The sequence below is a fragment of the Micropterus salmoides genome, unplaced genomic scaffold (assembly GCF_014851395.1).
Source record: "Micropterus salmoides isolate LMB-PRFRI ecotype aquatic unplaced genomic scaffold, ASM1485139v1 Ms_hic_scaffold_20, whole genome shotgun sequence".
NCBI lineage: Eukaryota > Metazoa > Chordata > Actinopteri > Centrarchiformes > Centrarchidae > Micropterus > Micropterus salmoides.
In genome coordinates, this window is record NW_024041151.1 from 6,670,751 (window position 1) to 6,685,694 (window position 14,944).

Below are 14,944 nucleotides of genomic sequence, written 5' to 3' on the forward strand. Positions count from 1 at the left end.
AGTTCAGCAAGATGGCGATTTCCTTTATTATGTCTCATGTCTGCTTCTGTTGTGGGGCAGTTGTAAAAATAGTCTCTGCTTCAAAAGGATGTATAAAAAAACACACACTGCAGCGGGGTTTCAACTGGGTTGATTTATTTCCAGTGTAGGGTAAAATGTCATAAACGCAAGCCTTAGAAAAACAGGTTCAGGCTGTGCAATGTGGTTGGGTTTGTTATATACATTAGACCTGATTTGTGCTCCTGGCCTGGAAGGAAAAGTAAGCTTTGACATCCTGCTGTAACGTGATATTTTCTCCCAAATGATATCCAGACAGATAAGGTTTTTTTGTTAAACGAATAGTTAAAATGATTTATTTTCAGCCCACAATGTGAAATAAATTCTTGTGCAGCTTTCATAACAGACCACAAGGTCAGGAGCTGTTTGGGGTTTTGGGTCTTTCTCTGTTCCCTAGTGCAACTATTGATCTAAAGGATCCCTCTCTCCAGTCGGCAGTGACTCTCCCACACGGCAAGCTACAACCTGTAGGTGCTGGTTGACAGGCAGGCATCAGAGTGGTGATTAGAACTTTTTTGTTCTTGCCGAGCTCCAGACAGGGTTTGACCCTTGACCCCTGGCTCTTCTGACACACAGCTGTTTCAGAGCCACATATCTCGATCTTTACAGCCACTGTGGGAGACATCCTCCAGCCAGCAACCTGGACTATCCAGGTCTCATCATATCTAAACTGCGCAGTCAACTGCCAAAGAGAGGGTCACTTTTAGACCAGTGGTTTACTGATGATCATCACACCCAGCCGGCTGAATTCCAGTTTTTTATTTTGTGTGTTTCAGTTTTGGGATGAACCATGATGGGATTGGGAATTCCTGCGGTACCAAAGGCCACGAGACAGCCAAACTGATGGCCGCTCATATAACCGCCAACACCAACCCTTTCTCCTGGTCTGCCTGCAGCAAAGACTACATCACCAGCTTTCTCGAGTAAGTGGATGATGGTCGTTCCCTGTGGTACTGTCTGAGTGTATTTGCATTTCTGTGTGTGTGTGTGTGTGTGTGTGTGTGTGCAGTAGAGAAAAAACTGCATGCCTGTTTTCCAGCTTGCTTGCAGCCGCCTCGCTTTACAGCCCGCTGCCACTGGCTGGCCCTTGTGGTGACCCGCTAGGCTGTCTTGTACGCAAGTCCTTCCCCACTTATTCACTTCCATTTCATCACTAAGACTCCTGCCAGACCTTCTTGTGGCTGTGTATGATATGTGGGTGTCTTCCACCCTTGCATCCTTACACCACAAGGCGGGTGATGTGAGAGCTCATGTGGTGTTCAGTGGTGATGTGTAGGCCAGCTGCCTTCAACCACTGCTCCAATGTGGATAGGTCAAATAAGATAAAAACTCAAAGTGCACAAATAAACTGTGGAGTAAAGAGGTGACGTTTGGCAGAATCATGTTTGGAAGAGTCATGTCCTGCCAGCCTGGCATGGTAAAAAAACATACGCGGGTTGCTAGTCTTGAGTTAGAGAAGGCCAGACAAAACATCTGCACATCATGGGTGCATTGAGTTAAAGCTGCTTTTAGAGGAGGTGTATAAAGGAGCAGCTTTGCTTGGGATTATACAGCTCACCTTAAGCCAAGAAAGGAATAGTTGACTAACAGTGTTATGCTCGTAGCAGCTAATGTAGCCTCGAGCTGCTAGCCTCCAGCAGAGATGAGGAGCTTGCTACAGAGGTCTGGTCTCCTCACGACCTGTTAACAGACTAAGGCTCAGACTAAATTTCTGCTAGATTTCATCTGGGGACTGTTGGTAGCTGTGGATTGAAGACATTTCTCCACAGATGGAGCACTGGCCGGGCTGTGCCACTGCTGGGAAACAGCTTCATTGTGTAGGAATAACAATCAGAAAGTGGTCAGGATTGTTCCCGCAGATGAGAAACATGCTGCCATTCTTCTTTATCCTTCTTTAACCATCACAGAATGAGGTCAAAGATTTCTCATGTTTGCAACACTCAGCAACTCTGAGCAATTGCTCGCTTGCAGCAATGGCGGTTTAGCTGTAAAGTAATGCAAGGAACCACTCTGCATGTGGCAGAAGAACCAAATGTTACAATAGAAACAGAAATAACAGATGCAGCTCTGAGTGAATATGGTGGTGCAGTTAAAGCTGCTCTAATAATTTTTTTTATAATAACAATGGATATAGATTATATGCATAATTTGAAAGGGGACAAACTCAGAGACCCAACTCTGCTGTTTAAATCATATATATAGAGCTTATTTTAGCATTTTTTCGGCTCATTGTCTGGTTTTTGCAACTTTGCTGTAGCTGTGTTAAGCAAAAACACCCGCAAAAACTGACTGTACGCTTCCTGTCAAGTATCAAACTGCCTTCAAAGTTAACGACCAGCTGGTGAACATAGTTGGCGTTAAAAGGAGTGAATATTGCTCTTATAGGCGGCAGTTGGGCAGAAACATGACTCAAAATGAATGCTAATGTCGCTATGGATCTTTTAGATGTCTAAATAGACAGCTATTTGCTTTTTCCGCATTTTTCACATTAACTTTATCAGGTGATAATATGTCATTGGTGTGTTTACAGTTGCCTGCAAGTTGCCAAAAAATCAGTTAATGCAGGGATGAAAGAGTGGACTATTTTAAATAGGGTTTTGTAGAGGTGCAGAAGGCAAAATAATTGGTTCAGCAGGAAGATGAAGGTTCAAAATCAGACCCGCAGGAGACAGTTGCCAACCTTAACACATATCGGCAGCATCGCTGTCTGAAAGGGACTCAGTCGAGCAGGAGTTAGTTCTACTTCAATAAGCTTTATCAGCTACAACACCCTTGGTTCCCTGATTGTACTAGACTTGGAGAGAAGTGGAAATGTTAACAGATTCAGACAAGGAAGTTATATTTTCTGGACTATTACCTCTCTTGCACAGAGGGGATTAGAGGTCAGGGTCAGCCTCAGCTTTTAGCCGATTCTTAGACTAGTCTCACTAAAGAACAGTCAACGTAACACACTTGTTAAGGGCATTGAGTCTTGCACTATGGTCCTCTATACTCACTGCCCCTGCTGTCTTAATATGCATGTTTGTGCATAATAATTTGCATGTATCTGTGTATGTCAGCCTGCGTTTGTTACGCTTGATCTGATTTGAGAATGGTTAAACAGGTTTGTGGATTAAAAAACATAAAGAACCCATTATTCTCATTCAAAGTGTTATCTTTTATTGTATTCTGGATAATAGAGCCTGTTTGTTTAAACTTTCCTCTGCAAAGAAGCAGTGGTGATTCCAAATATCTTAATTTGTAACTGCTTCTCAGTACAGACCCTGCACAAAGCAAAATCTTTTTCCTTCTTCCTGTAGAGGCCTTTTCTCTCTACAGTTCAGCTTGATCGCTCATCACTAAGACCTGAGTGCCGCTTGCAGATCCTAATATACAACCTTATGGTGAAGTATCGGTTGGATGCGTTGCAAGCCTGCGGTGTGTCTTTGTGTGTGTGACTGTTTGGCGAGGCCCTATAAGAAAGCAGATAATAGCGGCCGTGGTTGTCAGATGATGTTTCCGGCTGAAAGCTGTTAGAGGAGGGTTAGTGAACAACGCTTGTGACAGAGATGACAGTATTATATACCAGCATCCAACCCGGGCACAAAGAGCTGCTTCTCTGCTGCTCCGTCGGGTTCCTGTTCATTTCTGGCTCGAGTGTCCAAGCTGTGTTTTAACAAAAAAGAGACAAAGTTGTTTTTCTTGTTTTCTAAGCAGAATCAAGTTATTTCCCCATTTCTATCAGTTTGTTGCTTGAGTGTTTTTTTTTCATTTTGGTTTTATTGCCCTTAGCTTTTATGTTTCTTACAAAAGGGTTCTGTCTGTAAACTCCCAATTATCCTCCCTTTCTCTCCCTCAATCAGAGTTTTGGATATCGCACGGGCTTCTCCTAGCCAAGTAAACAACTTTGGCTGTGGTGTTGGCCTAGATTCACTGTCTTGCTAAAGCAATATGTGGTGCTTTGTTTGGGGGTTTTTTTAGGAATGGTTTATGAATGCACTCACAGTTCAGTCATATTTTATTCTCCCAAGTATGCGTGCCAGTTTGTTATAAATGTTTAAAGACAGGCCGTTTGGGTTTATTAAACTCTCAGAGTCCACATACTCTATTGAATTCGATATTAGCCTTGTGTGCCTTGTGATAATTGTTAGTCTGATTTAATCATGCTGCTGTCTCAACTCTGTTTGGATCCAATCAGCATGGTTAACATCTACATGAACGACTGGTGTCAGAGTTCAAGGATCGGTGATGTTCCAGCTTATTAGGGGATATTTCCGCTCGGCATTATGAATTTGGCTGAATCCACTGGACAGGAAGCCTTTGCGACTATGTCAAATAATAGCCTCTATGTTTAAACTTTGACTATTTTGTCTCTCTCCAAAACAATAAATAGTGAGGCTTGCCCTTAGTGCACAGGGAGTCTGGGGGCTTCAGAGACTGGTTTGTCTCTCTCTCCATGATGAGAGGGTCCTCCGAGGAGCCAGAGCCAAGAAATAGGATTATTCCATCCAATAAGTGAGAACAGGGGATGGAGAGAGGAAGAAAGACAAGAAAAATAGGGATGAGAGGGACGAGAGGGGAAAGAAGGAAGGAAGACTCTCAGTCTGGAACATTTAAGTTCAATTTATGCATTTTTTTATTTGCTACCCCGGGATGAAAACTAACAGAATGCATAATATGTTTTGTTTTATTTTGTTCATTATTGTCCCTAAAAGTACATATTTGATGAAGATCCTTGAACTATGTACATCACTTAACCATTAAAATGTAAGTTGTCATTACATTTTTGTAAAACATCATCTTCGACATTAAAGGTGAGTTCAAACTTTGCTTAGTTATAATTTAAGTGTTTATTCAGTAGACCTTTACGAATTTTTAGAAAATAAATAAAGAACAAATCAGTTCTTTCATAAGGATTAGTTGTTTATTTACACATACAAACTGCCAGCGGTACGTGTTGTGTAGTTAACTGAACGAATTTTAGTTTGCTAATTTATGAGCCTTTTAGAGAAGAGTAAAAGATGAGGAAGATTTTAAATTACATTGCACACAAATAACACAATATACCACATATTACAAAGCCTTATGCTAATAACGTCAGATTATATGACTAGCTAAATACTTTAAATTGGATTAGCATAATTAGATTAAGTTAGCATATGTTAACAAAATCCACCTACCAGCACTCCTAAAGCTCCTCAATTAGCAGGGTTTAACCAGCTGGTTTAATTCACTGCCAGGCAGTGGTACCAGCCAAGAAATAGTCCAGAACATAGCACCATGAAAACTGTTGTTTTTACACTTCTGTTTTTCAGTATTTGTGTTTTTGTGTAAATCAAACAAACAAAATATAAGATGTTAATTGAGGAGCTTTAGAAGTGTTGGTAGGAGGATTTTGCTAACCTTTGTACACATGCAGGCTACCTATTTGCAGTCTTAATGCTAAGCTAAGCTAACTGACTACTGGCTGTAGCTTCATATTCAACATGCAGCCATGAGAGAGGTATTGATCCTCTCACGTAATTGTCCACCAAAATGTAAAATTCTTCCTTTAGTAGTGCAACCTGATTTAATAAAAAACTAGCTAGTAGTTATTAACAACTTAGACAAAAAACGAATAGCTGGTGCAACACAATCCTGAGGTGTAAGATTGACATTTGTCCCCTCAATATAGCACAGAACATGACATTAAAGTGTCAAATGATGAAAAGTCATATTATATAACTTACCTCTAGCGGAATGTCCAGCCAAGCAAGTTGGTCTTTCAGTACAGTAGAGGTGATTGGAAGTTTTTTTGTGGTGCTCACAGCAATGAAAAAATACATTACAATACAAGAAATTGTAAAGCAGCGTCTTTCCAGAATACATTATCAACAATGTTTGTAGGGATTATTTGTTTGTTAGAATCTAGTTTCAATAAATAACAGTATTAGCTGAGCTACTCCACAACCTTTCCCCATGTCTTAGCAACTGCAGAAGTACACTTCTGGGTTAGGTATTAGGGGTCCAAGAGTTTCTAGGACGTGGCTTATCTAGAAAGTATCTGGAAACTTTTAAAATGTACGTTTTCAATATCTGCGAGTACCATAAATTAATTTCCATTCTTCATTGTATTGAGGTACAGGAAGATAAGCTCAGAAACAAATATCTCAAAACCTGGACACCAAAACTATCTGCATGGCTAGATACCACTAGAGGTAAGTGAGAAAATATGTGTTTGTGTAATTTAAAATGTTCTCTTTGTTTTAGGCTTTCCTGTATGCTAGGCCAGTTTGCTCAGTCATTAAGTATAGCTCTACATTATTGTTGTCATCGGGCCCACTTTTCCTTTCGAGGGATGTATTCCACTGCACGTTGCAGCTGCCACAGCTGGAGAGAAGACAGTCTTATAGTAAATCTTCGTAGTAACATTTTGCCTTGAGAGAAAAGAGGAGGTAGAGATCAAAATGAAATATGTCTCTGTTTGTTTATTAGAGCTTGTCTTTAGTATGATTTTATGTCTTATGCTTTGGAAAAAGGTCAGAAGAATAATAATAAATTTTATTCTATGACACGCGCGAGAAAAGCATCCACACAGCAACACAGGCAGTTAAACAAGCTCTTAAGTATTTTTATTTTTTAACTACTACAATAGAAAACAGCATGTGTGTGTGTTTCCTCGGAGTTCCTTGTGAGTGCACATATTTCTATCTGACAAAACAGACTTAACATAATCCTAGTCCTGGACATATGACCCATAGTTCACTCCAGATTTTTCTCCTCCTTCCCATGCTCTGTTATTTTATTGGCTCCTCTGTGGATTCAATGTAAGCAGTGACACACAGAGCCATATAATCAGAGAGGGCTGGTCTTTCAAGACCGGCATATTCGCCTGCCCTCTTTGCCTCTGCTTGTGCTTCAACCCTTCCTTTGATGATAAGGTGTTGATGTGTAATATTAACATTAGCTACATGTCATTTGAGATCTTTGACAAGCTTCCTACAATGGTAGTTTGGTGGTAAAATTAAATGACTCACATAACAGAGAAGAGAGGGGGGGGGCTTTAATCGTCCAGTCTTGGCATTTCTAAATCATTGCCAAAGTGTAGAAAGGTTTCTTTGTGTAAGAAACAATCCTATTGTAGGTTTGTCTTTTTGACAGCTCAGGTCGGGGGACGTGTCTGGACAATGAACCTTTGAAACGAGACTTCCTGTACCCAACAGTGGCCCCGGGGCAGGTGTACGATGCAGACGAGCAGTGTCGCTTCCAGTACGGAGCCTCCTCACGTCAGTGCAAGTATGGGGTAAGAAACCAGCATCTTTTAATTTGCTCTCCTGCTCACTTGTCCTCTTCTCACTGACCCAGAGGGATCCCTGTTTAACTGGAGCAGCTCATTCTAGTTCACAATCTTATATTTTCACTCTGGAACAAGGGATGGTGCAGTCAAAGACATCTCACAGGAGCATTGCTGAAACACCCACACAGGACTGGACTTCAGTTGGAAAGCAGAGTGGATAGTTGGCATGTAAACAAATATATTATTATATATTATTCAGACATGAACAGAATCCAAATGTTTGTAGTAGTATCCTCACAGAAATACACACATACATGCACCCTGCTACAGTCAGCTGAATGTCCATAAATCTGTTTAGAAATCACAAAACGATTGGTTGATCAACAAAAAAATTATCTGCACTTATTTTGATAATTGATTAATCATTCAGTCATTTTTTTTAAATAAAAAGCCAAACATTTTTACTTCCTTTTTTGGCTGAAAACGTTTTACTATGGTAAAACGTTTTCAGGTTTTGGTCTGTTGGTCATGATTTTTCACAATTATCTGACATTTGATAGAACAAACAATTATACTAGTAATTGGGGAAATAATTGTCACGTGAATAAAAATCCTTAGTTGCCTTATCCTTATCATTTTTGGTCTGGTCTCAAAATTGTCTGATTCAAACTTTCTCTTCAGTATTAAAAGTAATCCAGGTGAAGGTCATCTGTTTCAATGGTCACAGTGTGAACAGGAACTGCTAGTTAATAAAACTTTTTATGTTAACATCAAATCAATATTCTGACATTCAGCGAGTTTCATCCCCACTAACCTCTCATCAGGTTTCATTAGATTTGTTGCACAGTGCAGGATAAACTTCACTGATGTTATTTTTACCTCATGATACCAAAAGAACTTGTGATATTTTGTTAATAGCTTTATGATTTTTTATCTAGTTCTATTTTTCACATGTTTAAGGGTGTTGATGTACTATAGCATGTTCAGTCCCTACTTGGATAATAACAGTTTTCTTAATATTTATATTTCCTATCTGATATTAAAGGGGGGTAAAAATGTGATAATTGTTTTATTATTGTCTGAATAACTGGAGCTGGTTCAGAGGTGTCTTTCCACACATTGCCTCATTCTTCTTTTTAAACTATAAAATTCCAAGACAAAGAGATGAAGGATTGAAGTCAACACTCTCCTCTTCAGTTTTTTTCTTTGATGATAATGATTCACCCAAGTAATGAGAAAACCTCAGCACATAAAGTGACACAGGCAGTGAAAGACAAGGAAAAACCACGTGGGGAAAATTAGCGGTTGAAAGAATCCTGAAAGATTTAATGAACAATAACGCAATATTGTTTTGTATTACATAAATATTTGGGCACACGATAGAAAAAAAAGGGGAGATAGAGATTAGCTGAGATCATAGAGTTATTTCATTTCATTGAAAGAAATATCTGACAGCAGCTTATAACAGGCCCCAAATCAAGCCCTGTTATTTTGGCTCCTAAGCTCATAATTGTGGTTTTAGATCAGCATGAAAGACACACATTTATGAGCAGATTGGATTCCAGCACTGATTCAACAGAGCTAGATTGGAGTTTTTCATCTGACAATCCGATCTATTTCATGCAGCCATCTGTGAAAGCGATGCCCTCTGCGACTGCCGTCAGGACAGACTTGACCACGGAAAAGGATAAACACGCTAATGAGTAGAAGAGTCTGGTTTCTAAAGCTAAAGCTCAGCCATAACATATTGAATTTTTCCACGTTTGGATGAAAATTTGTTGTATTTATGTATAATTTTTTACACTGCAAAAGAATACAGGAGGAGGAGCAGTGATGGGCATAGAGCATATCAAAGTTTATCTTTAATATTATTATGAATAATGTCATACACTCATATTGTAGTTCTAATATTTCACTGGTAAAACATGTTCAGCTCAGACTGTGAGATAACAAAATGATTTGTTATTTGTTTCAACCACAGAAATCTCTGAAATGTTGGCCACAAATCTACACCATATTTATGCATCTTCTGTGCTGTCCTGTTCAACTGGGTTAAACTGTGAACAGCAATGTAGAGCAGCGGTTCCTAACCAGGGGGTCCGGACCCTTCAAAGGGTCTAACTAAGTTCAACTGCACAAATTTAGATATATATTTCATACTTTTCTCTCATTTCTGGTTCTTTCTTGTGAAATACACAATGACTGATAGCTAATGACCAACAAAACCAAAGGTCATTTCAGTTCAATTAAACTAGGCTGAAAGTATTTTCAGCCATGCTAGCGGCTCTAGGGATGCCAATGCCTGTCTGTCATTAGGTTGGTCAACCTCTGTGGTCCAGACTGAAATATAACAACCACAGTATTAGATGAATGGCCAACATTCATGGTACACAGAGTATGAATCCTAAAGACTTTGGTGATCCTCTGAATTTTCATCTACCGCCACATCAGGCAAACATTTTAATTTGTGAATTGGCACAAGACTTATTACAGACATTCATGGTGCCCAGAGGATGAAGCCTACTTTCGTGATCCCCGGGCGCCACCATGAGGTTAGCGCTATCATCAGTTCAAAATTTGAATTTGTCCAATACTTTAGTTTATGACCAAATACCTGCAAAACTAATGACATTCCCATCAGCCTCAGCTGTCCTAATTGGCATAGGTTAGCATGCTAACATGCTAAACTGAGAGGGAGGACATAGTAAGCATTAGACCCTGTACGCAGGATGGATGGATAGTCTGCTCTATGGTTAGGGGTCCTTACTTATATCACTGAACATTGCAGAAGACACCTTTAGAACAGCAGGGGTGTCACAAACTTTAAAATGCAGCATGAGATTGTGTCAGAGGTAGAAAAAGTAAGTCAAAAGAGGACGTTTGGGTAATTTGGTTTCAATTTGGCTCGAAGCTACCGACACAGACGGACGTTTTTCAGACCTTAACGACACTGGAAGCTGAAAGTATAAAAACCAAACAAACCTGTGATGGCTATATTAGCGATGCCCCCTGCTTTGTATCCCCAGCTTGTTCTCTCTTAGTGTAAATCCATCAGACCCACATCCATGTTTGTTAAGGCCCGGGCCACTGACCTCTTAGCAGGGCCATGATAGTGGAGCAGCGGGGCGGCTTATTGAAACCAGCTGACAGAGGGGAGACGCTGCAACCACAGAGTGGCTGTTTGCCCCTTTATTTAATCTGCATAGATTTAGGGAGCTGCTGACCCCGGAGGTCAGAATCTATGTGCGGGAACATAAGTCTTTTTCATGGGCCTGCTCTTCTGCCGTACGCAATTGTCCTGTAAAAGCCTTTGAAGTCGAGACGCGAGGAGCCCCTTTTCGGTTTAATGGGAAATCTAATGCAAGGTTGTGCAGAGCTGTCTTTGTAACATGTGTTCACTTTATGGTTTTATTTATTTGGGGGCAATGTGCTGTCTACCCACTATCTCTCTCTCACACACACTCCCTCTCTTTGGTAATCTAAATAGATTCTCCTTATGAGGAGTGAGGAGGAGAAGACAGAGATATGATGTTTATTCAAAGCACTCAGTAATACTAAAGATATTTGTTAGGCCTACAACTCGTCTTTATCTAAGACTTGGGAGGCCTATTGCTCACTCTTCATTTCCCCTAAGAAGCAGAAATTGGATTTCTTGAACTGATGTCACGGTCCCGTGTGGTCCTGAGGTGAACGTGAACAAACGTTAGTCATGGTGTTGATCCAGCTGACTCTTCATTTCTCATAAGAGAACATTAAGAGCACCCGGTGACCCTTGGCGTATTGCTCAAGATGCACAATGATCCAAAGCATATGGGCTCTTGAAGTTAGATGCCTCTCAGCAGTCCTTATGTGGTCTCATCAACTCCTCTCATCCACTGATTTGATCTGGAAACGTGTAGATTTATAGATGAATTTCCATGCTGTTTGTGTTCATTTTTCTCTCACAGACTGGAGAAGACAAACTCTGAAGAGCAAAACCACCAAAGGCTACTGATAAATCATTCTCACTCTTAATCAGCAATCCACCCCACTGTCTGCTGAACTGATTTATTCTGACCAACTTGCTTTTGCCTTCTTTCCTAGGAAGTGTGTAGAGAGCTCTGGTGCCTTAGCAAAAGCAACCGCTGTGTAACTAACAGTATCCCTGCTGCAGAGGGGACTCTGTGCCAGACTGGCAGCATTGAGAAAGGGGTAAGTCATCAAATGTTTCTTATACATACAAAAAAAAACATCCAAACACAGACCTCAGACCCATGATATCTCCGCTAGCTACAACAAGCAGTCAAGTTTGCTTTAAATGATGGGCGGGGTTAGTTAGTTGCCCTATTGTCACATTTAATTGAATGCAATTATGTACACCCCCATAAATTCAAGAGGTCTCGTCAAAAATATGGTGATGTCCACAGAAAAGTGAAACATTTTTGGACATATATTTGGCATGTAACAAGAGATAACAAGTAACACAGGCGCACCTGAGTGGAACTTGTAAAATATGTTTTTTATTTACATTTACATTTATTTGACTCATTTGGCAGATGCTTTTATCCAAAGCGACTTACATTTGAGGAACAACATACAAGCATCAACAGAGCATCTAAATAGCACGAGAACTGACAATACATACTAGTAAGAGCTCATAGTTCATATCACATCAATGGGGTAAATACCTAGGGAAGGAAGTGAGAGTTAACAAAAAAGTGCAATCAATACAAGATAATTGTAAGGGATAGAAGAAGAAGAGCACAGGAAGTTCATGTTGGAGGTTAGGAGTAAGGGGTGTTATAAGAGGAAGTGTTTCTAGAGCTTCTTGAAGTTAGAGAGGGACGCCCCTGCTCTGATGGCGTTTGGTAGCTCGTTCCACCATCGTGGTGTCACAGATGAGAACAGAGACTGGGATTGCTTTGTGTGAAGGGATGGCAGAGCCTGGCGGCATTCGTTGGAGGATCGTAGCGGCCGAGAGGGAACGTAAGTTTGTATTATGGAGTTTAGGAAGATGGGTGCAGACCCAGCAGTCACTCTGTATGCAAGCAGTAGTGACTTGAATCTGATTTTGGAGGCCACGGGGAGCCAGTGGAGGTCATACAGTAAAGGAGTGACACGAGTCCTTTTGGGTTGATCAAGAACGCGCTGCTGTGTTCTGAGCCATTTGTAGGGGTTTAACCGCACAAGCTGGAAGACCTGCTAGGAGGGCATTGCAATAGTCGAGGCGAGTGGTAACCATGGCCTGTACCAGAAGCTGGGTGGCGTACTGCGTGAGGTAGGGCCTGATTTTTCTGATGCTGACCAAGAGACAGCAGCAACATGGTCTGAAAAGGACAGCTGGTTTCTCACCACCCTGGTTGGAGTGATGGTTGAGGAGTCAGTTTGTAGATATTTCACTCACTTGCGATGTCTTTAAAAATATGTAACTGCAGTGTGTCTTTTAAGAAACAAAATCCATTAGTGCTCAGTCAGCCATAATAGCTCGCCAAGCTAGCTGCCACTAAGGTGTGATATGGCTAACGTCGTAGTTTTCTCCATTTTGGATTCTCCGTTCCTTCAAATGTGAGCCCTGTCAAGATGGATGCAATCGTCTACGGTGTGAATGTATGAGTCAAAGTCAGTCAAAGTTAAACTCTACACAAAAGCTTGCGGATTTACTCGGTTTCTGTGAGCGAATCCACCGATAGAGTGCCCATTGAAATCAATTGATTTTGGAGAGCTTTGATTGGGCCTCACAAAACACTTTTCATTGGCACTACTTGCTACCGAAGAAATAACCCCTCTGTGCATTATCCAGAGTAAAGAGATGTTGCTGTTGACTGAGCAGCACAAACTCCATTCACCTTCATTATATTATAATTGAGGCAGAAATCTTAAAGACAGATTTCTCAATAAAAATGTACTGCAACTATCTTCATGACTGTTGTAGAGGTTAATGAGAAAATCAGTTTTTTGTAATGCGGGAGAACCGGCCCTTTAACCATTGAACATTACAGTTAGTGCAGTGCCTGGTCTTCTGTGCGCAGATATTAGCCTCAGCTAGTGGTACCTCACTGCTTCGACTTGCATCTATTCCACTCTGGGAAGTCGTACGATTCCCTGAGTGTGCACTCATGCAGGGGGTACTACCACACACTCACACACACTCACACACACACACACACACACACACATGCAAGCAGGCCAGGCTTTAGGTCATCGGCCCGCTGTTGATGCCAGCCAGGTTAGGGGAGACAGTTTTAACACGGATTACGGCAGCCATTGTCACCGGATGGTCCGAGGTCTAAAAGGGAAGAATAGGAGAGTGTCACGAGCTGTCACCCGTGATTACCATTAGCTCAGTGGAGCCTTTGAGGACCGGGGCCCACGGACAGGGTCCTGGACAACACAGGGGGCCCCAGGTTGAGCCTGGGGGGCTTTGGAACAGCTTTTGGAGCAGCTTTAGGAGAGCCAGTGGCACACCCTGTCTGCCCCTGCCGGGGACAGCTTCAAAGGAATATGAAGGTCAGCCATTTCTCACCCAGCATGTAATGGAGAGAGGCCCTTCCAACAGGAGCAGGGATAGGGGGAGCGAGAGACTGGGGGAGAGGGGCAGCGGGAGGTGGGAGAGAGACAGAAACAGACCAACAGAGAGTAGTTTTTTGTGTATTTACTGTGTGGACTCACAGATAAACTCCAAGGTGAAAAGCTGATTTCATCACCCTCCCCTCTGCGTCTCTACCAGTCAGTTTACCTTCTGTGCCAAGATCCCTCCGTCCTTCTCCCCAGTCACTCCATTCCCTCTCTCCTCTCTCCCGCTGCTAATCTTGTTTAGACAACGTCTCAGGACGTGAATGAGTAAGTCAGTGAAAGAGGACAGTGGCCGAACGTAGCCCTCACCTTGACTGTACCAGTCTCTCTGGGCTCTTAACCTACTGACACAGTTGGAGAGACAAAGGGCCGTCCCTGATCCCCTCTTTCCTCTGGAACTCTGAACAGCTTAGCGCAAGGCTTAAAACACTCCTACAACACTGCACACTGCTTTCCATCCCTCACCTGCCTCAGAGAAAACCTCGCAGTACACTGGAAACAAAAAAAAAATAGAATAAAAAAATACAAAAACATTCAAGAAAATGCACAAATTAAGGTCCATGGTCCTTTTTCATTTTAGATGTTAATTATGTTAACACAATAATTTACATTATTATGATTATATTCTTTCTCTACACTGTGACTTTTGTATTTTAAACATTAAGCGTCAAGCTAATCAACATAAACATGTAAAACTGTAATGATAACAAGTCCTTTTAAACTATTAACTCAAAATATAAACACTACCGAAATAAGGACATGGTTAGCCTAGCTTAGCATAAAGACTGGAAGCGGGGGGAAACAGCTAGCCTGGCTCTGTCCAAAGTTCAAAAACATGCCTGCCAAAAACTGAAGTTATCTTCTTACTTGATGTATCTTATCTGTTTAGCCAGTTCACGAACAGAAATGTGAAAAGGACAAGTAACAACTAAAAACGAGTTACTTCTTGAAACTATTTCTTGACCAACAACAATTTATCCGTCTGCAACAATAAGTCAGCTTTAGAGTTTTGACTCTGACTCAGTAATGTCTGTAATATAATTGACATTAATATTTACCTGAAGTTTGCTAACATCGCAA

The 14,944-nt window shown here is 41.3% G+C and overlaps 1 protein-coding gene across 1 annotated transcript in view; it reads left to right on the forward strand.

The window, feature by feature from the left end:
- Window positions 1-14,944, forward strand: part of adamts6 (ADAM metallopeptidase with thrombospondin type 1 motif, 6) — a 65,846-nt gene that overhangs the window by 17,289 nt on the left and 33,613 nt on the right. The window contains 3 exon segments of the mRNA XM_038734231.1: window positions 834-980; window positions 7,177-7,318; window positions 11,396-11,503. Of these exon segments, the coding sequence (XP_038590159.1) occupies window positions 834-980; window positions 7,177-7,318; window positions 11,396-11,503 (397 nt within the window).